The following is a 25776-nucleotide window of genomic DNA, read 5'->3' as shown; positions in this document are numbered from 1 at the left end:
CCACTACAGACTCACTCTTTTCAACTGTCTCTTAAACTGTCATTAATGAGACAGCCCTCCCAGTAGAAGCAAACTTGTGTATACAAATGTCCATTCTAGTGGAAACTTAATACATATCTTTAGTGCCTTTCTTGTAACTGACATTTGCCTGAAAATGTGGTCACGTGACCATCTAATTTGTTAAGTCATTGATTTCTGATTTGTTTATATATATAAAAAAGACTAAACTTCACTTTTCGGTAAACTTCCCCAGGAAGCCCATTTCATACTGCAAGCAAACATATTTCCTCACACTCAGATTACTGCTCATTATTAATGTACTTGATACTTTGCATTTATTTATAAAACTATTAATATAATGAACTATATCTGGGCACTAATGATTCTTAAATAGCTCTAAAGGGTTTGGAACTATTAAGTAACAGAAGAACTGGCTAACCCTAATTAGGCTGAAAACAAATATATACTATTTAGTTTGAAGGCCACAAATGAACCAAATCAAGTGAACAAAATGGAGTATGTTCCCTTGTTAGCAGAAATGCAACGGCAAGGACCTGTGACTTGTAACTGTAAAAAATGTCATCTATTCAAGGGTTTCTTCAAGCCTAATTAATTTAGAGGTGAGTCGGAACAAAAAGCAGCACACGCAGCCCATTCTCATAAGCAGGACTGAGAGCCCAGCCAGCAGAAAGCCGCCATTGACTGCAAGAGGCACAACTGGCAGCTGAGCAGCACAAGTGTCAGGCTCAACCTACTCGTTCCATCAGATGGATGCAAGAGCAGACATTTGCTGTCTCTGACCCTTGAAATCCTTTTTAGGAGAATTAGCAGTTCGGTTAGCAAGCTTGTGTAATTAGGAAAACAGAGCTGCACTTTTCTCATTTATAAAATCTCTCAAATATTTTTGGATAAATTATTTTTTTTTTCCATGTACTTTGTTATGATTTTCTGTAATTTTTTAAGAACTGAAATATAGTTAACACACTGAGGAACCACAAAAGCTACACATTCAAGGACAAAAAGAAACTACATAAAAATTACCTAGGAAAAAAAAATGTATATAGCAGATCATTCATAATTTGGTAATAAATAATCTGAGTCATTATCCTGCAGTCAATTCAGCAAAATTAATAAGGCCATACCTAATTACATTAATGTATTTTTGCATTCAACAGAAGAGCTGTGGTAATTGCCGCATTATTTTGGTGCTGGACGCAACAAGAATAACATTTGCATGCGCATAAGCAATTATACCTTGTTTTGTGTCATTAACATAAAATGTATAACAACCGGAATTTTTAAATCCTTTTTTTCTTGTTTAGTTCAGGAAATCCATAAATTAATCATATATTCATTTTCCATGTTTTTCAGAATTAGATGTTGAATTGGGGACATATTTTTTGTTTTCCAAAAGCTCTGTTCTCTCTGTGAAAGATTCTCATAACAAACGTTCTGCACTAACGCTCTGCCAAATGCACTAAACACAATGCTATGGAAGACAAAAAGATCAAACTTATAACATACATGTGGATTATAAAAGTGTAACACTGGACACACTACATAAAGATGGCATAGTGTGAAACACACCAGGATACAGGCTTAACTTATGTCTGATTATTCAAAGCAAGCCCAGAAGTGTCACTAAACCCCGAGTCGTCACAGAACAAGAATATTTGCGATGTGAGGTTAGGGAGCACTTACAGAAACATCTCCCCAGAATTTGGTCACATCATAATCGTTGGTGCGGAGAAACTCTGTGAACCATCCGATGGACCTCTTGCTCCCTTTGTCTACAGTCTCATCTCGTTCGAAGTTTTCGTTGTGTTTGTTCACTGAGTAATTCGTCAGGTGCATATACAGCTGATTCTTTGTGGAGAGAAAAGGGACATCAAACATTGCATTTCCATCGCCGTAAATGGCCGATGCATTAAGCCTTATTCAGCGCAGCATAGACAGGAGTTCTGCTAATTTTCCATGAAAACGTGCGTATTCAGTGTCAGCCTTTTGCCCTTTTTTGGTGCTTTGGGATTTATAACAAGTAGGAATCGAAAAGTCTCCCAAACCAGTCTCAGTCTTTCACACCCTCCCCAGTTGCTGCTTTGTTTGTGCAATCAGGGTGTAAAAGAGTCTTCATTAATCTCACTCTGTCAGGCAGCACTTTTATGTGTCAGACAGTGTGTAACAGAATCTGATCTGCATGCGATAGAGGGGGCTGTGGCAGGCAACGCAGGAACCCAAGGAGTGCTTTTAATGTTTAATGAGACATCTGGCACATGCAGCTCCCTCACCAGGTTGGATTCGTTGGGCGCGTGGTACTTCTCTGTGCCCATCCGCACCAGGCCATCGTTGTATAGGAAGACGCGGAGCGGATCGCAGGACGTGACGAGGATGTAGATTCTCAGGTCAAACTTGTAGCCCTCCATTAAAAAAGGCTTGTCAAGGTACTCCTGGACAATGAAGTGCTCTTGAGCTGGAAGTTTCTCACAGTTTCTTATTAGAGAGATCCTACGACAGACACACAGTGCATACGTTCGATAAGTGATGCTTTCAGAGTTTCCCAGAAAGTAAGTCAGTAATGGTGAACTTTGAACGAAAAACCCAAACCATTAAATTGTAAAGTTTTTGAACAGGATAACGGGCAGACTGGGACTTTTCAGAAGCTAATAAAATGTCCCCGAATTGACCCCTTGTCACTGGTGGTGTGGAAAGCAAGCAAGGCATACCTGACATGGAGACAAAAATGAGGGATTCAATCAGTTTTCTCCCCAAAGACTGACTCAGGGAACAAGATGCCATTGGCGAAGCATATCTATTAATACTGAAAAGCGCTTGGCTTTGTTTATTTGTTGTTACAATTCCAAGCCAACAGAAGAAGAATCTCATTAACTGACTGCTTAGACCAACGGCACTTTCCTTATTCCTTTTCCAGGAGAATTTAGTACCACTACACTACAGCCTGGTAACAGGCTTCCAGCCCAAAAGCATAATCCCAGTTTTTTGGCTGAACTTTTAAAATAATGGTGGAGGACTTGCGGTCCAGGTGGGGTTCCAGATTGCTTTGCATCCTATCGCTTTCACTTTTGCCATGATTTATTGGAACATTTTTTCAACAGCTTGCATATAGTACAGTCAAACAATACAGTACAATAGATTATATATATAAAAACACCTAAATACACAGATGCTAACAAACAGCGCACAACAGGAAAATGTTGATAGGTAAAATCTACATAAATATAAGCAAAGGTGTGTTAAAAATGAATTAACTTTCCAAACACAGATGCTGCTCAAAATCCACACCACTTCATTTAAGCACAAATAATAATCCTGCATAAATGTGATAGTTAAACCAAGGGAATTATCACCTTTGTAAATATGCAAAGTTCTATTTGACGAGACATCAGGCGAGGACTGGGTTAAACCTGTTTGTAGGTGTAGCAGTAAATTAAAGGACATGATTGATGAGCACTGCTGTCAGGTAATCAAAAAAGCACTCTCAGTGCCTGTTTAATTTGGTGCCATTGGGATTCTGCATTTAAACCTGATGCTTTTTAACAAGCTTCAGTTCAGACATAAACAATAACTTCATTTGGCTTCCAGACCGAAAATAAATTACAGTGGAAGATATAACTTAATTTCCTGTATCACACTGTGAATTTTCAAATCTAATCTCTCATCCTCCTTCAAAAGCCCCTGCTAAACTCACCTTAAATTATCTTTCACTTTCTTAATGTATAGTAATAATTCAGCCTTTGCAGACTTTTATTCTTTAATAAATAACAGCTTACAATACAATAATACCAGCAGTGATCCACATGGACCTGAGGGACTCTGAGAAATAAGAGTGCAGGCTTATAACTTGAGCGTATCAATATCTCCATCTATTGGCCTAAAGTGTTAGTACAGTGCCTTTCAGCTCTTGCCTGAGATGCTGCCATTTTCTTCCGCAACCAGAGAAATAGCCAGCAGCAGATGCAACTCACCCTACTGACCTTTCTAAACACACTGCTGTTAACTAACACTTCATCTGCTGTCAGGTTACAAGTGCAAATATGTCTTTCTTCCACAAATGTGCCACATTTAACATTATGGATCCAAATAAATGAAAATATATAAACAACTGGTTTTAGAAGAAAAATATTTAGGCAATAAAGTCGGAATATGTTAACATTATAGATCTGTAATTAAGATGTTACCTCTAGCCCTGAGGTGTTCACTTGCTTAATTGACGCAATATGTTCAAATGAAACATGACCTCAGAATGTCCTCACAGCATTTTATACGGAGACTCAATAATTGTAAGCCCAGAGCTCTGAGAAATAGATTTTCCATGACTATGTCTTTCAGCTAATTTTTCAGACGAGGAATACGAAAACTGGGTCTTGAATAATAATGCGGCAGCTGTAGAAATTCTGGCCGAGCGTACCCTAACCCCTCAGCCCTGTCCAGGCTCACAGTCACTCAGACGAGCATCATCACCGACAAACTTACCCATAGCTTATCGTACCCTAACCCCTCAGCCCTGTCCAGGCTCAGAGTCACTCAGACGAGCATCATCACCGACAGACTTACCCATAGCTTATCGTACCCTAACCCCTCAGCCCCGTCCAGGCTCACAGTCACTCAGACGAGCATCATCACCGACAGACTTACCCATAGCTTATCGTACCCTAACCCCTCAGCCCTGTCCAGGCCTAGAGTCACTCAGACGAGCATCATCACTGACAAACTTACCCATAGCTTATCGTGCCCTAACCCCTCAGCCCTGTCCAGGCTCACAGTCACTCAGACGAGCATCATCACCGACAGACTTACCCATAGCTTATCGTACCCTAACCCCTCAGCCCTGTCCAGGCCTAGAGTCACTCAGACGAGCATCATCACTGACAAACTTACCCATAGCTTATCGTGCCCTAACCCCTCAGCCCTGTCCAGGCCTGGAGTCACTCAGACGAGCATCATCACCGACAGACTTACCCATAGCTTATCGTACCCTAACCCCTCAGCCCTGTCCAGGCTCAGAGTCACTCAGACGATCATCATCACCAACAGACTTACCCATAGCTTATCGTACCCTAACCCCTCAGCCCTGTCCTGGCCCAGAGTCAGTCAATCAATCATTGTCACTAACAAACTTACCCACAGACAAGTGTGCCATAACCCTTCAACCCCAATGAGGACTAGAGCCAGTCCAGCAGGGCTACCAACAAACGTACCCGTGGCCCATGGCGCCATTCGCTGGCTTCACGATGAAAGTCTTCTGCTTGCGTTTCCTCCGTAGCTCCTTAACATAGTTTTGAAACTGGGTATACTCGGCAGGAAAGATCCAGGTCTTAGGGATGAAGCTGTATTCCTGAGGCTGGCTCTTTATCATTCTGCACAGAAGGAAAGGGACAGCATACCATCTGTATTCCGACACGGCCTACCTTCACGGCCGCAGCAGGATGCCGTCCAACACAAACACTTACTTGGCCATGTTTCTTGCCAAGCAGTCTTTCCGACAAATTTCCCCCATCCCTGGGAAATGGTTAATTCTCTGTAGTGATAAATGACAAAATGACAGAATAATAATGTTGTTAAACCTATTAAGTTATTTTTCCCCAACGCCAAGAAAATGTCTCGGAAAAAGCACCGGGCTTGAAGCGAAATTACAATGCTCTGACATTTATGCTCAATTACGGCCTCAAAACAAAAGGTGACTATAAGACCTTTCCTAGCACTTATTTAGTTTACCAAATAGTTTTTAATTTAAAAAAAAAAAAACAAAACAAAAAAAAACGATCAATTCTCCTCCTCAGGGCAGAGTAATTGGTTCTGCATCAGAGCTCCTGCAATTGTAGGCAGTGACAGATGAATGAATTGCTTTGAATGCTAAAAAAGGGTTTTCTGTATACTTTGACCAAATGAGGCTGAACAGAGCCGTTAATTAGGCTCATATGAACCGCAGCTTGACAGCAAACTTTCAGAACAAATCAGTGGGAAAAAAAAACAAGAACATGTATTTTACAGACTGTGAAAGAAATCAAAAACTATCCAGTTGAGACACCCGTAATTAGGATCCTGAGACCCTGAAGAAGTCTTACAATCACTCTGAGAAACAGCTAAGTGTGACAGGCATCATAGGCGTGAGATGCAAAATAAACCGATCTTTATGAACCTATGACTTCCAGCATGAGTGAATATGTGTTTTATAGATGAAGTCCTTAGCAAATCCTTTAGACGGGCCTTCTGCCTAAAGAGGTGGATGGTGCATGAAACCTGAAACATTTCTATACCCAAGTCAAATGGTGAAATACAACTTTTCATCATACCAGCCCTCTGTTCCGTCTGTCTGGTAAACCTCCTTCATTCCGGTCAATTTAATGAATCATTACAGCCATGAGTAATATAACAGTTGATGCAGAACAGAGGTGCCAGGTCCCGTAAAGGCAACGGAGACGCTTAACTACCTGCAGAAGAAAAACTAACATCTGATGCTTAATTTCAGAAGTCTCACAAACCTCACATAGGGTCCCAAATTTAAAAAAATATATATGTAGTTTTTAATAATCTGGAACTTTCATTAAAAAAAAAAAAAAAAAAAGATTTTCTGTGCTTGCAGCTGGCAGGATGATAAATAGGTGACGGGTGAAAAAGATCACGGCATCTTTATCTGTTCTTTGGGCTCTTGCATTAATTAGGTCCTCTGAGAGTGTTTGAGTGCCCTCTGTGTTTAGTTGAGATTGAAAAACTATACATATACTTCATTTGACAAACACGGGAGTTAGCGCTGACATATAACCCCACTCCTGATTTATATATAGCTGATTTACAACTCGAAATTATACCAAAAACACAGATGACAGTACTGGTATATTTTTTTACAAGCATATACACGTTTCTTGTTGCCGATTTGCTCAAATCTAGCCGTCCAACCAGAGCCAGGGACGTGCTACTGGGTCTCGGGCCCCTGCTTTAGGTTACAGCCACAGGTGCACTGCACCATGGCGCTTCCCCATTAAGCAAAGCAGAGCTTTCCCTCCTTTCATCCTTAAGGTGAACTGCTTGCAGCAATGGGGTTCCCCCTGCTGGACTTTCATGTAATTAGGCTTACCTCATGTTACCCACATCTAATCCCCTAGTAGCAAAAATTACATTCCTTCTATAACCTGTGAGCCCTCCTCAAATCTATACTGATCCGCCATTAACTTTTGCTAGTCATTGTGAAGGTATTAAGCTGCAAAAAAAAACTCTGTACTCTCTTAAAGCTAAATAAGGACAGCAGGTGGCCAAGTGGTTAAGACATGGACTGATAACCGGGCTCACATCCCACAAATTGCTCAGAAAGTTAAAACCCTGTAAACACCATAAATGAGCGCACTTCCGCACGAGGTTCTGTAAGAAGACCCGACGCCACCCAATCCACACGCCACGTCACCGCTTTAAATAAACAGGCTTCACCTGATAGTTCCTGAGCTCAGCAATCTTCTCGTGCTGCACGGCAGAGTCGTTCCAGATGAGATTGGCAGTCTCGTCCTCGTCTTTCGTTTTCAGGAAAGCCATCTCGCCGATTACGATGCGCACTGAGAACACAAAACAGCAACTCCCTTTTTTTTATATTTCAAGGAAAATACAATGATCGAAGACGTACTTTCATAATGACTTTGACAATACAGTCACAACACACTTTAAGATGGAATAAACCATGTATAAGATAGCATCGTCTAACCCCCACTAACGGATCCACTAACTAAACTCATATCAGCAAGTTCCTGCCCCGCGATTTCAGGTGTTTGGGGGCATCGGCTGCCCCTATCAACCAGCCCGGCTCTTCTGCGCCATTATCCACTGTAAATTCCATGTCTCGCTAGGTTGTGTGTTGCTGTTTTTCAAGTAGTCATTAACCTTGTCACAGCTCTTTGAATCGTCTTCCTTTTTTTTTGTTGCTCTGCCTTTCGGGTGTCAATCAGAATGAGGATATCTACTAAGGAAATGAATACTAAAACTAAATATTATACTGCCTTTAGTGCCTAACAATGTTCGCCCTGGCCGTCCTGAATTATCTGTACTTCATTTTCTTCCCTTCCACTTGGTTTAAGGCATCAATTTCAAACCTCGTGTATCTACAGACTGAAGTAATATGTTCTACTAATCATCCGGCCGCAGTGCTGAAATTCCTAATGCCTTCTCAAAAAGATGAATTAATAGCCCATAATGCATTTAAATTCTAGTGGAAACTGAATGTATGAGAGATAGGTGGCTCGTGCATTTAGACATTAATCCAATAAGTATTCATTATTCAGCGACTAATGAAAAATTCATGTGCCCTAACAAAACAAGGTCTTAATTAATGTAATGTATGTCTTTACAAACTGGAAGGTCCAGTGCTAGTCATTTGACTCCATTTGGAAAAAAACTTTCCCAAAGGCCAGAAAAAAAATAAAAATTTGACGAAACATGCTGTCCCGCAAAGACGTTGTGCTATTTTATATTATATTATTTATTTATTTATTTATTTATTTATTTATTTGATTGTACCTGGTCATTTTTAACTGATTGTGTGGATACAGTCAGTCAGCTGCCTGCCAGCAAACATACTGCATATTAAACCCACCATATTTACTCATATTGGCTTTTACCACAGCTGCACTGCATACCGATTTCATACTTGGTCCCAGCTATGTTGGCCGAGATGATTCCCTTCTTCTTCTTTGTGCGTCCTTTCCTCTTCCCACCATTTTGATACGACAGCATGGGTGGCGGCTTCATAGGGGATGTCCCGTGATCTTCTGCAGGTGGCGTACGTTCAAGGGTCAGAGACAAACATCACATTACGAAGCATATTTGGCAATGTGACCACGAGATGCGATAGAAACACAATTGAACATTTTATTACTCCAGATTACACACCTCCATCATTGGGAAGGGAGGGCATCTCAAAGGTGGAAGGACCAATGGATAACACAAAATTTTCCGTCCTGAGGTTTCAGTCTGTTGTGTGCTGACCAACTTCGTCTTCTGTTTCAGTAACCTTTTTGTACCATTGCCAGCTCCTTAATCAGCAGAAGCCCTTTTTTACCCTTAGAGGAAATGAGGAAAAATACATTATTCAGAATTATTACATCACAGAGAATTTGCAATCCAGGAAGAAAAAAGAAAAATTGATGATTAAACACCCTACTGGCTTGTAATCCTGAGGATAACTTTTGGGGAGATGACTTCAGGCCAAACAAGACCAACACTTGAGGTGGAAAATATACGCAGCCATTAATTTGGTGCTTTTGTTTAATTTTCTAATAGATATAAACACATACAAATCAACTTGTCACCTTTATGAAACAGAATCAAAGAGAAATTCATTCTCTAATATAATGCTAATAAAAAGTTATCAGTTAAAGTATAATAAACCTTTTCAAAATACCCAGCATACCTTTGACACATTTAGTCAAGAACATTTTTAGAATTTCATCCTCGAAAATAGATCAACACTATCCTCTAGTGGCCAGTAAGTAAAACGTAGTGGCAGCGTTTTACTGTATTTATTTTTAGAAAAAAAGGCTTCCAATTGTGTAGATTTAATCTACGTATTGCAAATACACAAGCACTAATATTACAAGTCACATGTTTTCTAATAAAACATTTTTTAAGAGATTTGTAATCATAAATTATGAGGGATCTGCATCCCTTACTTAAAATATAATACAAAAAGACAGGTAAGTGGAAGCACGGTTTGTTTATTTGTATTCATTCACCTATCAGTAACCCACACTGTAACCATACTTCAGTCACATGACACGATGTGAGCTCAGGGTCTGGCGGCTGGCCGCCGTGCACCAGCTAGGAGCGCAGATAAGCTGGCCGCAGACGTCGCCGATCCCTGGGGTGGTGTTCGGTTCAGCCCCCGCAGTAAGACTACCTCCGCAGAGCCGCATTACGCGCTGGCCTCAGCGAACTGACTGTGGCATGGTTTTCAGCGCCGCGGGGCACGGAGCACTTTCCTACCCTCCCGCGAGACATGGGGAATCATCTGCTACGCAGCACTTAGTAGATATTTGTTGAGAGAGAAAAAAAAAAGTGGATTCTCTCACTAGGGGGGCAAAGAGGAATAAAACACTATTTTAACTGTTGTTCCTCCATTAATAGGGCATATGCCATGTCTTGGGAAAAGGAATGACTACATTTTCAATGCTACTGCTTCTATAATTCAATCACTTTTTAATTTATTTTTTCTCCTTTCTAACTCTTTCTTCCATAGCTGTCTATGCTGTGAATCGTTTCCCGTTTTATAAACCCCTTACTGATATTTCCTAGCCAGTTTAACTCACAGTTTTATCATTTCTCAGACACTGCCATCATTTTAGGTACTGTAGACCACTGCTGGAGTATCTGCAGGACACAAATGTCTCCCCCACTCAGTACACAGCTGGCGAATTTTGAGTCTAATAAATCTTTCTTCACTCCTGGCATTAGAACCCTACAAACTGTCCTAAAGTATCCCCTGAAATGTATTTTTCAGTAGTCTGTATGTATAGTGAGGAAAACTGCATGCATGATTTATAAAAAAAAAACTCTCCAAACCCATATAGTGGCAGTATCCCTCCTTTGCTGGGAGACAGCAGCGGCTGACAATGACTGACACCCGTCACTTGGTACTGCTGCACAGAAACCTACAGCTGCTGTCCTCTGCTCATCCCCATTTCATCATGAATAGAGTCTCTGTCAGCACAGCTAGGGTCCCAAGCCCTCTATTTAACCTAGTTTCTATCTGCAAATCGCCAAGGCTACACGTCGCCTGACAAATCCATCCCATCTCAGTTCGTAACATAAGAGATTATCGCATTACGCCACCAAGTGTCAACATGATCAATAACCAATCAATGGACAGTGTGGTGAAAGACCTGCCTCAAGTTTCTTCTTTGAGTTACTATTTGTCATATTACCAGAATTACCAAATTCTCACTTTATCTCATTACGTTTATTTACTGTAATTTGCTACATATTCCCTAATGGTTATCTTTTCAGAATAATAACAGCAGATTTTATTCTCTGTGTAACAGAAAATCAAGAAGCACATTTCCTAGACAGCTGTCAGCTGAACGGGGAAATTATCATTTTCAGTTTTATTTTTAGCAAAATGCCAAATGACTGTTTATCAGACCAGTTAGTGAATAATGAAAGAATTTTCAGGAAATACAGTATTGTGCAAAAGTCTAAGGCAGTCAAAGAAAATTGTTAAAACGATGCTGTAAAAGTATATTTGTCAAAGTGTGTTAGCTCAGTCATTGAAAAACCTCTTCTAAAGTAATCTCAGTATTTGCAGTAACTGTCCAATATACCCATGTATTTTTTTGACTCGACCACTAGCACACCATGCTTGTCTAATCAATACCTCACTGAGTTATTTAACTAACTTCACTCTTTAATTAAACGGAGTTCATTGTGACATTTAACAAATACACGGAATGGTGCCTGAAGTGGTGCTATCCAACAAGTTAATAGTGACTTTTCGGAGAATTCTTGTTGCTTTTTATTGTGTCTTAAGTGTTCATCTACATATATTCTGATCTTAAATTTTGTTGTTTTTTGAGCAAATATATACTGACTACCTGGATAAATTGCTTTATACATTTCCTTCAACTGCCTAAGACTTTCGCACAGTGCTGTAGATATATCTAAAAATAACTAATTTCACTATTTTATACAATACAACCATTTCTCTTTCTACAAAAATGCATAGAATATTTTACTTACATAGGTAGAGGTACTGATGTGTCGAGCTGCCTAACTTCATAGGTGACTTTGAAAGTGCAGCAAGCTTAATCATTATGGTCTCAGACTAGCTGAGAATTAGTGCACAGAGAGAAAATAGATGTGTCTGATTCACTTTGACAGAGAGGAGACAGATACAGGCTTTTAACAAAAACATCCTTTTACTCCTCAGAACGCTCCATCTGAATAATACCCCGCTTTTTCTCTCGCTCAAGGACTGACACTGAACCAGTCTTTTCTGTAGAGTACTGGGCAAGTGCAAAGAATCTTGCTGGTTTCCTTTTGTACTGTGCACTTTCCATAGTTATTGCGCTATTGACCTCTATCGATGACTCTATGACATATGATGCTGTAATCATCATATAAATGAAAATATGCATCAATGGAGCAGAGTAGATGTAAACACTGTTACTAGCAGATACACTTAAGCACTGGCATCTCTGTCCCTTATCATAAGCATTCATAACCCAGGGAAATGCAGCACCTGACGATCCTCATCAGTCACATCAGCAGTCATCTGATGCCATGTCTTAGCGCCTTGCACTTGGAGAAGTGATCATTAAAGGATAAACTTTCAGAAAATGCCTGTACATGGGTAAGAACAATGGAATTGTGGCGCGCTCTTCCCTGAACCAAAGCAGGAAAAGCAAAGAATTAAGCCAAAATCAAAAAGGACAGAGACGGGAATTCTGCATTAAGTAGTGAATACTCAAAAACTGTAAGTATGGGTATTAAGTCAGAGCCGGTCCCGAAGACTGTACAGACTGTACAACTGTACAGACTATGATAAACAGACTGTACAGATCGACTGTAGGAGATGCTCAGACCATGCAGCAGGCCCCCCGCAGACTGTTCTCTGATTGTGTCGGCTCTCCTAGGAAAAAAAACATAAGGATTCCTACTTGCCATTCAAGTCAAGTAGAATTACGAGTAATATTCTGCCTGATGGACACCTGACTGAATGACTCAGTTCCAGACAGTTGCAATTCATGGAGAGGACAGCTCTGTCCGGTTGTTCGTAAATCAAAGGGCCTTGTGACAAATCAGCGCTCTTGTAACAAATGTACTGCAACAGGCCACTTTGGCTCTCCCAACACTGACTTAATTTCCATGAAATACTAAGTGTTTTATCTTCCCTGAGTGTCTTTGTCAATTGGGCTAGCTAGTGGTTATGTGCTACCACAAGTAGACTCTAACAGAGTGTGATACGAAGCAGAACAGCAGACTTCGACTATGTGGAAAGGTTTTATCCCAGTTTTATGATTATTCTAGTGTGTAATTTTAATTTTGCTAACCCATCGCAGGCCTATATAACCCACCTGTGCATGACGGCTCAGTGGGCAGTACTGCTGCTTCACAACTCCATGATGGTTCAAATTCCTCCTCTGCTTTGTGTTTTGGAGTTTATATGCTCCCCGATGTTGCACAGATTTCCTCCCGCAGTCCAAAGACATGCAATTAAGCTAACTGGCATGTCTAAATTGCCCATAATGTGGGTGCCCTGTGATGGACTGGCATCCCACCCAGGGTGCATCCAGGCCAGATGCCCTGTGCTGCCTGGGATAGGCACTAAACTCTGCTTCCTGTGATGCACTGCTGGCCAAGGCAGACCGCACAATTACTCTTATTCCATTCTACAAGTAGAGATTAAAAACCACAAAGCAAGACCAAAATCTGCCAAGGTGTGCTCCTGAGATGTTAAATAGACATTAAGAAGGTCTCTTAAATGCACTAACTGAGATATATTTAACTCCACTTGATCCTCTCTTTATACTGATACCATTAGAACTTGCATAAATGTCTGCGAGAAGATACCACTTAAAAGGTAAAGCTGTAAACTATCACGAAGCCCTGGTTTTCAAAGGAATTATAGCATTTATGTTGAATAAAGAACTCTGCTTTTTTAAGGATGCCTTCATTAACATTCCCTTCCCTTGCAGAAAGTTCCTGACGTCGTCACAGCTTTAAACAATTCCTGTCCCTAAAGTCTTCAGCAAGGAGGTTAATTACACCGATGACATCACAGCTGCGGTCCTCATCTCGAACAATGATAAGTGTACTGCTAGAAGATCAAACGATTGGTGGTCTGTTTCGTTGACAACTGCAATTAGTCGAAAGCAGCAACAAAAAACGAGGCAGATCAGAACTGGCTTCAAACATGTTCTGAACCCAACACTCATCATAATCACTGCTAGCCCTTTAATGGAGTAATAGAGAACAGTTTAATACAGAATAACAGACAACAGCAAAGAATAAACTTTTAGACAACCTACAACTCCAGCATTAGCGTCATGCAACCGTAATTCAAACTAAAAATCCTCCTTTAACATGCATTATGGGAATTCTGACAAAAGCAAAACAGTGAACAACTTTTTCTAAACCTCCTGGAGTGCCTTGTGACACCTGCAGTGGTGCCTTTGAGGTCATCTCATAACCAGCCTCCCCTCTATACGTTGCTTCATATAACTGCAGAACAACAGCCAGATTCCACCTTAGCTTCTTCCCACAGAGTACCAAGCTCTCTCCTTCGTTTCCTAGCTATCATGAGCAAGCCGCTCTTGTATTATGGTGGCACCTAGCTTAGACCCACAGGCAAATGTGTTAATGTGATTCTGCACGTCTCAGTGCCACGTATGTTATACTTGTACCGCTCTGTGTTTCGAGCTGCTTTGGGAATAATTTAATTTTATTCTGCCGTAGTGAGAGACAATTCCACCAACCCCGCTGTGTGGCAATGAGGAATTTAACCTAGAATCTAGTCTTTATTTAGTAATATTACTACTAAGATTATCTCTGCTGGAGTATTAATGGCTGTTCTGTTTACAAGCTATAATAAAGTGATTCATTGCTGGTGACAACTAGAACTGCAGAATTGTTCAGAAAGAACTGAATCTGAATTATAGCACTGAATCCCAATTCTGTTTGGTATCTAATTCAAAACGAACTAGAAAATTTACATAAATAAATCATTAATGACTCTCAACAACATTTTACGAATACAATATTTAGAAAATACAAGTTATTTATCTTATTGTGCAAAAAAATCATCTGGCCTAGGTTTCCATCTTTAATGACAAATCAGATGTACAAATAGGTCTGGCTATCCTCCCAGGATGTATTACAGCCAGGAGTTATTACCCTTGTCATTCTGGAAAGCAATATGGTTAATAATGAGGCCTGGCTGCCCGAAATGTGACACTTTGATTCAAATATACAGAAGCTTGCCAGGGTTGTTGGAGATGAACTACTTAGTGATCTCTACTAAGGGCTTAATACTACAACAGGTCAGACACTCACCAGCTATTATAATAATTATTTTTGTTATAATGGTATTTCAAAAAGGTTTGTTATTTCACTTCAGAAGCAAAGACAGCACAGGTAAGAAGAGGCTGGTTGGAGAACAGCTTGAATGCAGCTTTTTAATATAATGTTTTACTCATGCTGATAAACCACACGCTGGGAGTTGGGAATGGAAATGAAAGCCGCATGGATCAGCAGAAAAAGACAAAGGATCTCCTGGAAAGAGCAAATAAGGTCCTGAGGGATGCAGGAAAAATAGAGAAGTGAAACACGCCTAAGAGTAAGTCTACAGACAAGCACACTATGGCCATTGTAACACCCAATATGCGCCGTTACTGGTTCTATAAATGTGAATTATCTGCATTCTGCTTTGCCAGTTTTACACGTATGGCAGTAGAAAGCAAAAAGGTTTTCTTCCACAAATATACCAACGGTCACTAAGGACATACTGTTATGCAACACTCTCTACTTGAATCAATGAAAAAGTTTACATACAAATAGTAATATCCTTATGTTTAACAAACGTGTCAACTTGAAACTGCAAAAAGTACTGCCACACCACCAACGTCTTTTTACATTGTTTATCCACAATATCTCCTCTTTAAAGAGATCTTGTGTATGTGGCGCGCTACACTAAGAAGATGGTGGTGCAGGAGGCAGTGCTATTGTTTGGCAACTGGAGGGTTGCAGGTTCGAGCCCTGGTTCCTCCTGACCCCATCAAAGTGTCCTTGAGCAAGACACTGAACTACAAATTGCTCCCGGTGAGCAGGTTGGCACCTTGCATGGCAGCCTCCGCCATGGGTGTGTGAATGTGTGTATGGATGGGTGAATGTGAGGCATAAAATATAAAGCGCTTTGAGTACTCGTAGGAATAAAAAAGTGCTATATAAATGCAGTCCATTTACCGTTTATTAAATAAACATAGTGATTTGCCGAATCTATACAAATTACTAACTTTTGGGTATCACAATATGTCTCCCATTGACATTTTATGCATATTATTACTCTGCTTACCAAATTCTGATAGCAAGTAAACACCCATGTAGTACCACAAAGCTGGTGTCCAGACAAATGCTTACTCCCGACATCTAAAGCCCTGATGATTATTACATACGTGCCATGTAATCACAATAATACCATGATGTGATACTGTGTAGCCCTGATTTAAACAATACTCTTAACGTATTTTTCCTCATCATGTGATCAAGCCTGTATTCAATAATCATTTGATAATCAGCACAGGTTTATAACTAACTAAACAATGATATGCAACTATGCAAAGCAAAACAATCAGTTTTCTGAATTTTTTTTTAACGTTGTGTAGGAAAAGTTCATGCATTTGAGATTGATACTGTAATACTGTTTAAAAAAACTAAAAAAAAAAGACTAAAAAGCAGAAAGTGAGGGGATGAATTCATTTTGTGATTTTGGCAGTGATCAATGCTTGTATTTCCCAAAAAAAACTGTAAATTTTTATTCACATCATAACAAAAAATGGTACCTTGGAACATAAACTTAATTCATTCCAGAATGTTGGTCAACTTTGGTGATTTGGTCGAGGTCCAAGTCGAATTTGCCCATAAGACATAATGTAAATGAATTTAATCTCTTCCAGCCCCCAAATAATTACCCATATCTACCTACCAATTTAATGATAAAAAACAATAACAATCAATATAAAATGAATACACCCTTATGACAAAGGAAACATACAAAAGCAATAAACATGAAATAAATGACAATTTATGGGCACGTTACCTGTCCTGAGGTGAGCTGATGGCAAACTGGAAGTGGCAGGTGGAGAGGAGGAGGGATGGAGTGATTATTGTTTGGAAGGGGAGACGCGTTTCGATCCATACAAGTTTTAGCAGGTCTGTTTTGTCTTTCTGTGTTCTGAGTTTTCGGATGGGTTGCAGCTAGATTTTTCTTGACCGACCCGTTCGAAATCCGAATTGGTAATGTTGAATGTGTCTTGACCTGTAAAAGTTTTAGCACGAACGGTCGAATTCCAAGAGTTGAATGAAATTTGACTGACCTGCTGGAGATCTGAGTTGGTCAAGTTAAGAGACATTGAAGTTCCAATGTTCTACTGTATAAGTATCAACTTCACTGACAGACAGACAGACAGACAGACAGATTCTACTGTTGCAGTCTTTACAGATCTACACATCGGTGACGTATATCAGAGGACATAAACAACACTGGCAATGTGCCTAATCGTTTAACTGAATATTGTTGGAAACTAAATTAAACAGACACACAAACTTTGTGTGTAATGACTGTGATACAGAACTCAACAAATTCTCAATTTATTGCATTTCAATTCTGAATGCCGTAAACTTTCCCCCTTAGACTTTTATTTTTGCTAAATCTTAAAAGAGCAGGAGGGTGATGGGTTGAGCTGCCAAGTTTGGGGTAGCAGGGAAAGAGAGAGTAAACCTCCCTGCATCAGTCAAAGCCAACGGAGGGGCCTGCAGCAGGGATCCGGTTAGATCCCTGCTGTGGCACATTAGCAATGGCAAGAAGGCTCAGAGAATGCAAATTAGCTTGTGCTCCATCAGGTGGGTCAGGCTGGTCTTTCTTGATTTCCATCATGCTTTGCTCTCACCCAGGAAATTACAGGGTTTCAGGTAAGCAAATACTGTTTTAAGAACCCTATATTTTATAACACAAAGTGAAAATAACCGGGCAGCTGTAGACAAAGTATGTCGCAGTCTATGTTCATGCAGTGAGTTCTGCATTTTGGGAGAGACACTGCTGAGGTCAATGCAAAAACTAAACAAACAAAGAGGAAAACAACTTAAAAATTCACAACAAATGCTTTAGTAGTTTAACAAAATAATTTATGTCAGCCACCAGAATTCTATATTTTTGAAGTGGGGTGATAAGTTATTTGGTAAATTTGAATTGTTAGAGCAACAAAGCAGACAATAAAAGATGAGCAGATGCAGCATAACCTGCAACATACAGCAATAACAAACTATACAATATAAGAAAAATATATAAATGTATACATGTGAATATGTATATATACAAAAGCAGACATCTTCAGATGCCTAGTAGCAGCAGAAATTGAGTGATTAAAAGCAAATAACAGCAGGAACTGAATGCTTAGTAACAGCAGAAATGACAAGGTTAGGAACATAGCATCCTATTTGATAAACCACTGCACTTTATATGACCGTAATGGGTAATACTGCGGCCTCACACATACAGCGCCGGAGCTCTGACGTCCTCCCTTAACTATATGTGTGTGGAGTTATTCATTGTAAGACATGCAAGTAAATAAGCATCTATCAGTTGCCCAATATGTGTAAGTGTATGCCCTATCATATACAGAAATCCCACGTAGATCAACCCCTACCTCTAGGATCCGTAATCACCCTTCTGCCCAGATTGGAAATGCGGGGTGCTGCACCTCAGTCATCACTCATGCTGCACGCATCACCGCAGAATGACATACCTCCTGGCATATGCTGATACTATTCAAAAGCAAAATGTTTGCTTTATATTGGTAAAATCTGCAAATTACATCATTAAACTCCATTAATTAAACAACCTACGTCGACTTAGAGGGACAATGCAGGTTAACAAGTTATTAACCTGATCCCTCTTTACATTCTCAGAATGGTCTTATGTTGCACTTCTGGTTCTTGAATAGTCTTATTAGGTTCCTGCTTTATCATAAGTCATTGTGTAGTTCCTGCTCCAATACTGCTTACATACCTGAGCATTCATTGGAAGCTCACCTTAACTGTGATTACGCTTAGTAGACTCCCTTTAACACCAGGTATGTTTGTAATGTGAAAATGTGATGTTATTTATTAGCAATAAAAATAAAATACACAACAAATATCACATAACAATACATGTCTGAGGCCTGGGACCTGAGGCTTTTAGATTGCCATAAAGGCTTCCTGGTATAATGCTATTTCTGGGTAACTTAGTACCGCTTTCTTAAGGACACTTTATTCCGAGTCTCATTTTCATGCATATTCCTGCCTTTGTCCTAACAATGCATCGTCATTTTCATCAATGATACCTAAGGACGCTATCCTGATGAAAGTAAACATTTACTACTGACAACGACCCGATTATAGGGAATATTTAAAAAAAGACCGAATGTCATTGCAGATTGTGTGTTGTAAATTATACATTTTACCCGGCTGTTCCCAGGCTCACTGTAATTACAGGGCCTAAGGGCATTTTAACCAGAGACAACGCCAATGCCATCGAGGTTAAAATACCAACCAATAACTGTGGGACCGTGCATTCACTTACACGTTTACTTGTTAATTAGATACTTCATATTAACACAATTATACCGGCATGAAATAATTACTTATTATAGTAGTACCATAAATGAAAGTCATCCTCACAGGCATTGAGAAAAACTGTAACTTATACGAAAGGCAAGGGAGAACAGAGTGAAACAGCAATAATAATAATAATAATAATAATAATAATAATATGACGATTAGAGGTCTGCAGTAGCTAGTTAACCAACTGGGCTTTTAAAAGTGCAGGCTGTCCGGGTGCGGTTAGCATCCACATAAACAGAGGCCGGTGCGGTCACTTCCCATAGCAACTAGCCGTATTAGAGAAACATTTGTGCCTGTAATTGTGGAGAGAGCAACTTTGAGGTGAAAAGCGGTGTAAAATTGATGCTTATGAAATAAATGGACGCGCTAATGACGGCGGCTGTAAGTGGGGAGGAAAAAAAAAGTTAAATGAAATAGCATTTAGCCGCATTCGCTAGCAGCCAGCGCTAACCTGCTGTGCTCTCCAGCAAGGTGCAGCTCTCATCGGTAATAAACAAGATTGCGGGCCACAGGCCAGTTATTATTCCATATAGGGCAGCTTGTTTAAAAAAATGATATTTAGAACTCAGTGCTTTAGATTCAGGCTAGCAGGACCTGCAAGTAGCATCGCTATGAATAAGCACCGCCGATGCTGTCCATGCAAACAGCGTCGATCCGGAGTGCCGTAATAAGACTGCACACAGTGCTTCACACCAGCGATACCTCCCTGCACAAAGTTCCCCGTTTCGCTATCATTTCCCAGCAATAACAACAAATATTTCTGAAAATCACAGACAACATAAAAGGCATCTAAAATGTTTGCCAAGCAAAACATTCGAGACCGTACCTTATCCAGGGTCCGGTTTTGGCAAAAGATTTGATTTCACTGCATGTCACCGGTAAATCCAACGCACATTTGACCTAAAATGATTACTTTATAAACTCATTTATAACATGGTTAAATACGTTTCACTTTACTTGAACACACCAGAAATATCTATAGAATTGTCTTCACTATCAATACCACTAAAAATCGAGGGTTAAAGCGTGCATGGTATGAACCATTCTGTTTAGGGGGGAGCAATGTTCCATTTTCTATTGAATTGTAGAAAAATGAGAATTATTCAATGTTATTTCTTATTGCAAAATATCAAAGAGGATAAAATGACCAAAACTCGACTGGGTGCTGTTTTCAGTATCGATACGCCTTGTTGTGTATTACGGGAAATAATCACACCCACTCTGTTACCATAGTTGCGGTATCCAGCACAAACAGTAAGGTGGACCATGGAGAGGGACCCTACAGAATGACTGAAACGGATTAGGTAATAATAACTCATTCACACGGCGCTTTTCCTGCAGGTGCTGACACAGACATTTAGAAGAAGAGCAAGAATATGCATTAAAAAGCTCGTAATACAGCTGTAAAATACTAAATAGAACAAAAATAATAATTATAAGGACATTGAGTCATAAGCTACCTCCTTTTAAAAGAGTGCGAAAATGCTTTAGACAGTACATCATAGAGAAAGATTTTGTTGTTTAATCTGGGATTGTGTTTTTAAAGTTCAACGGTCTAGGCCATTAAGATGATATGGTATAAAATGTATGCTAAAAGCATTTCCAATAATTTGGAAATCAAATTATTTCAAATCAGTTACCTGGCACATAAGGCTTATTTTGAAATCTTAAGTTCTCTTCATGTTTGTAGCATGCCCTTACCACCATTTTTGGTGATATACTTCAAAATTCAAAGGACTGAAAGTTACATTACCGTACTTTAATGGAACATTTCACATTAGAAGCAAGGGAATTCAGAGAACCTTTACTCTGCTTCCACTTTTACTCATGAGTTACCCACTTATTAGCATCAGCATTTGTAATAATGGCGTAGCACTTTACATTTAATCCAAAAAAAATGTTAAATCATAATTCCAGTTTATAATTATTTGAGGACTAAATGTAAAGTGCTACATCATTATTACAAAAATGAAAAGAATATTTATCAGAGTCTCAGAGGAAGCATATAATATATCCTAATATTCATCCATCCAACCTTCAACCCTTTGAGAGCCTATTACCTGTCCAAGGAGTAATAGGACACAAGCTAGGGGAACACAGGATGCAAGTAAAAAGACTGCTAACATATTAAATGCCTTATTAAGGAATGCGACCATGTAAATTTATAAGATTGGTCTAGTCTTCCTCAGAAGTGTAGCAACAGGACAGACAAGACAGGCAATGGCCTGGGGCCCCAACCTGACAGGGCCCCCAGTGTCCCAAGAATCACCTCTGCATTCCCCATACTCATAATGTGTTTAAAGTACTTTTATGGCATGCATTTTTTTTTGCTTATATTCTGCTTCGGCCTATGGCAACACAGTAATCATGTTTCAAAGTAATGGAGTACAATTACATGTCTTGTGAACTTTTAAACTGGAGTTTAAAGACTAAGGCATCCAGGAAGAAAAATGCATAAGTGGGTTAGTGTGCACAATGAAGTAGCAATGTACATTGTTTACAGTAGTGAACGTAGTGCAAATTTAGAAGAAAAAAAAAACACTGTACAAAGTAGCATTGTCTTGTAGGGATCCAGACTTGAAATGCAGACTTGTGTGCAGCCTGGAGTACTGTGCTTTATTTATTTTCTTTGTTTGTTTGTTTATCATACATACTAAGATGCTAAATGAATAGGCAATTAGTAGATGACGAGAAAATTTATGGTATCACCAAAACAAAAGTATCATATAAACTTGGGTTTGGCACTTAGCATGCAATTGCTGTTTATAAGATTCTTTGTCAGAAAATGTGCTTTATGTTGTCATTTTGCAACTTGGCTTTCTAAGATCATAACAGTCATAGGCCTGTACGAGAAAGCTATATTTGGGAATGAACCTACGGGAAGAGCAATTGGTTAGGTCTCACTATCCGGTTACAGCTGGCCACTCCATGTTGCTATATTTAGTTTTAATCTGTTTTGTGCCAGACCGAATATATTGTTTCTGAGGGTTCATTTCCTATTTATGATGTGGAAGTTGGTGTTCACAAAAATTGATTTATCCTAAAGCAATTCCTGAGCAGTTGTTGATCCAGTTCGTTTTTACCATGTTAATGAATATTGGAGAGAACTTAGATACTGCAAAGTCATCTGACATGCAAACACCAATAACTTACAGTTTATGGATCTCACTTCCTATGTCTACCTGTTACCCTGACCAGAATAAGGTGGATGGATGAATCTCCTGTTACTTATAATGAATAATTGGATGAACCTCTTGTCACTTGTAATGAATAGTTGTGTTTTTATTTATTATTATTGTTATCTCATAACGTCTATGATGTTACGTCTAATGCAAGATACATTTCCAATTCAAGTAAATTTTTATTAATCTAATTTGTAAATATGAATGCAATTTGGAGCTTGCAACTTTCTGTTTCTCAATTTGTTTGTTAATGGATTTTCGCTAGATTATTTGAAGAGTTGGATCATCATATTGACCACTAGAGGGAAGTAGAACTACAAATCTACAATGTTCTTGACCGTAATTACCAATGTGACATTTCGTCGCGAAATGTTTTTATTTTTTTTTTTAAAAGAATATTAAATGCGATATAAAATTATAATCATTTTCTATTTCAAATATAGTTCGTAGTCACAAGTATATGTCTGCTTTTTACAGTTTTCCCACGGCAACATAAGGTCACACTATGTTTTTAAAATTACAGTTAAGTAATTTTATTGTAAATATCTCCTGGAACTGCTGTAAACGAAAAATCAAACGAAACATGAAAATAAATGAAAGTGATTTATTTTAAACATACATGTTTTTTGACAGCACTGTCATTTTAAAATATTATATGTTTATGTAATGGAAATGTGTTGTATATAATGTGTATATTAGTTTCAGAATTTTTTACACGATTTCTTGGTGCTTGTATATACATATAGACGTACTATGTACATACATATACACTGACCCTGTTAGTTTACCTGTCTGGCATTATTCTATACCTATTAGAACATACTTGAGGACAATCTCAAAAACTTAAGCGATATCATAAGCATGGGCAATTTGCAATAAATCAGTCCAGTCATCTCATGAAACTAGTAGCTGTTCTTTGCTTAGGCAAAATGTGCAAAAGAGTTCACATCACTGTTACAAGACTTAAAAACAAACTACTGATGATACCAAGACTTTAGAATAAATTCTGGGCATATCAGAAATGTAATACATTGGTGAGCTCTTCTGGGTGTTGGAATTTTGACCCTCTGGCAGTTCCAGATCTGCACTGGTGGAAGACAGCATTATGTGAAATAACTGTTAATACACTGGAGAATGGAAAGTCGATGTATAATAATAATATAAGTATCATCATCATCATCATCATCATCATCACTTAAGATAGCCATTCGGAGTTTGGCCGGTTAGAGGCGGTATTGGAGCAGCTTCCGCTTTTGACAGTCGTCATTTCCTGTGCGGGTACGAGCCGTTTTTCCGGCAGCAGTGGCGAAGGAATGGAATCAGCCGTGGAGCAGTAGCCTGAGCTGGGGAGGCGGGAGAGAGTAGATGTGTGTCCGTGTCAGGGAGGTAAAGACGAAATCCTGGCCGACTCTGCAGGGACGAAAACGAGGGAGAACACGTCCGGGCGCAATTTGGTTTATTCGCGGTTATTTAAAGCTAGCTAGCTGATGTACCTAAATAATTACAGCGGAGAGGCGGAGCACTACGGGATAAGCGTCGCCGCGCAGCTGTAGCGCCGCATCAGCCGCTTTCCGAGCCCAGCGCCCTGTCTTCCTGACGATGGGAAACGCAGCTACGGCCAAGAAAGGCAACGAGCTGGAGAGCGGTGAGTGACACTTTCGGGGAGCCGGGGATGGTGGCGGGGGCTGTCCGGAATGTCAGCCGGGGGAGGGCGGTGGAGGGGGGGGCGTTAGGGTGCACACTCATTCATCCCTCCTGGAGTATATGCATCCTCATCCCCTTAAAAAAACACAATATGAATGCTGCTGTAGCTGTCAGGCCGTGCGAATGACACGTAAAGGCTGTATGCACGCACAGGAGGCCACCTGTCTCAGCACATTGAAATGAATGAACTCAAATTGTGCAGCAAATCAAGACACAATATGAGCCCTGAACTAACTTCGGATCGGGAGGACAGTGATGGTCGCCCCGTGTCCTGATGCTCCCATAAAACCTGTGGGCCTCTTATAAGACGTCTGAGTAATGGTTCCCAGAAAAATGCATGTAATTAGTGTATAGTTAAATGCGACGTATAGACGGCGTAACTTGGATGCCCAACACCACAAGATCACCAGAATAGTAATGTTTAGTAAAGTTTATACCTTCCACATGTAAACTTTTTTTTTTTTTTTTTTTTTTTTAAATATCGATGATGGTGTTATTTTTTTATGTTAGCGATGATCAAGTTTCTTACTATTGGCAGTGCACTTATTTCCTCAATTAGCCTAACATAAATAACGATGCTTGCATGCTTATGCTAAGCAGCCCCTTTACTACACAGAGACTACAGTGTATCTGCTGAGAAATGTTTCAAAGCATTCTTTTTTTTATCTATGGAAAATATGACGCTCAAAAGATTAATTATAATTAATTTGTTTGTATTTTGTTGTTCAGGGTGAGCTTTTATCAGATAAGCGGTTGATGGATGGATGAAATTCTTAATGACTTTCTGCATCAACAGAGAGAACTTCTACTTGCCTGTCCTGCTATTAAATGCTTAGATGGACATGAGAGAATGGCAGGGCATTTTTAATCATTTGACTCATCCAATAAAACTGATTAATGTGGTGCACCATCGCTACAGTTAAGACTTTAAAAGAGATGAGGCGCTTTCAAATTATTCATGGCTTCAGTTGTGTAAACATGATGTGACTTAATGTTCGTAGCCAGTAAAGGTTTGAGACACTTTGTAGCCTTATTACAGAACCTGTGAAGCTGTATGTCAGGTTTTGGTGTTTTGCAAACAGTACATTCTTTAAAAATAAGTGCTTGTGATGAAAGTGATGGTAATATAAAGCTGAACTGTCCAAATAACCAATAAGGAATATTACTGCTACAATTTTTTTAGCAGAAAGTCTGAAATTAAGAATTTGAGAGAGAAATGAGTTGACTGGATGCTTTTCGGTGAATGTTGTTATAGATGTTGACTACATACTGAGTTCGCAATCAGTATTGCTCTTCCTTCTCACATCATTCCAAATCTTCATGGCTACATACCGTGTTACCTTAATGGGAGGCTTGGAAATTATCGTTCTGCATTTTACTTCTTGGCAGTTCATTTCATGGCTCTTTTCTTGGGCTTAAATGTCATCATGGTTCTTGTATAAAGTGCTTGTGTGTGATTCTGTGTGTAACAGTTACAGTTTTGTATTCTTTTTTTTACCCTAATACATTTGGAATGCTA

The 25776-nt window shown here is 39.5% G+C and overlaps 2 protein-coding genes across 5 annotated transcripts in view; one reads left to right on the top strand and one right to left on the bottom strand.

The window, feature by feature from the left end:
• ttll7 (tubulin tyrosine ligase-like family, member 7) overlaps positions 1 to 20545 on the bottom strand; it is a 46649-nt gene extending 26104 nt beyond the window's left edge. For all 4 annotated transcript variants that reach the window (XM_048976765.1, XM_048976762.1, XM_048976763.1 and 1 more), the window contains exons 1-8: positions 20198 to 20545; positions 8890 to 9059; positions 8637 to 8768; positions 7441 to 7562; positions 5469 to 5536; positions 5217 to 5375; positions 2289 to 2505; positions 1702 to 1866 (exon numbers count right to left, since the gene is read on the bottom strand). In XM_048976765.1, the coding sequence (XP_048832722.1) occupies positions 1702 to 1866; positions 2289 to 2505; positions 5217 to 5375; positions 5469 to 5536; positions 7441 to 7562; positions 8637 to 8768; positions 8890 to 8914 (888 nt within the window). In that variant the 5' untranslated portion in view covers positions 8915 to 9059; positions 20198 to 20545. The remainder of the gene's footprint in view (positions 1 to 1701; positions 1867 to 2288; positions 2506 to 5216; positions 5376 to 5468; positions 5537 to 7440; positions 7563 to 8636; positions 8769 to 8889; positions 9060 to 20197) is intronic.
• A 3253-nt stretch (positions 20546 to 23798) lies between these two features.
• The window catches only part of prkacba (protein kinase, cAMP-dependent, catalytic, beta a), a 21566-nt gene continuing 19588 nt past the window's right edge, over positions 23799 to 25776 (top strand). The window contains exons 1-2 of the mRNA XM_048976770.1: positions 23799 to 23939; positions 24061 to 24198. Of these exons, the coding sequence (XP_048832727.1) occupies positions 24153 to 24198 (46 nt within the window). The 5' untranslated portion in view covers positions 23799 to 23939; positions 24061 to 24152. The remainder of the gene's footprint in view (positions 23940 to 24060; positions 24199 to 25776) is intronic.

This window comes from Brienomyrus brachyistius, chromosome 15 (assembly GCF_023856365.1).
Source record: "Brienomyrus brachyistius isolate T26 chromosome 15, BBRACH_0.4, whole genome shotgun sequence".
NCBI lineage: Eukaryota > Metazoa > Chordata > Actinopteri > Osteoglossiformes > Mormyridae > Brienomyrus > Brienomyrus brachyistius.
The sequence above is the reverse complement of the archived record's forward strand: the minus strand, read 5'-3'. Positions and strand labels throughout refer to the sequence as shown.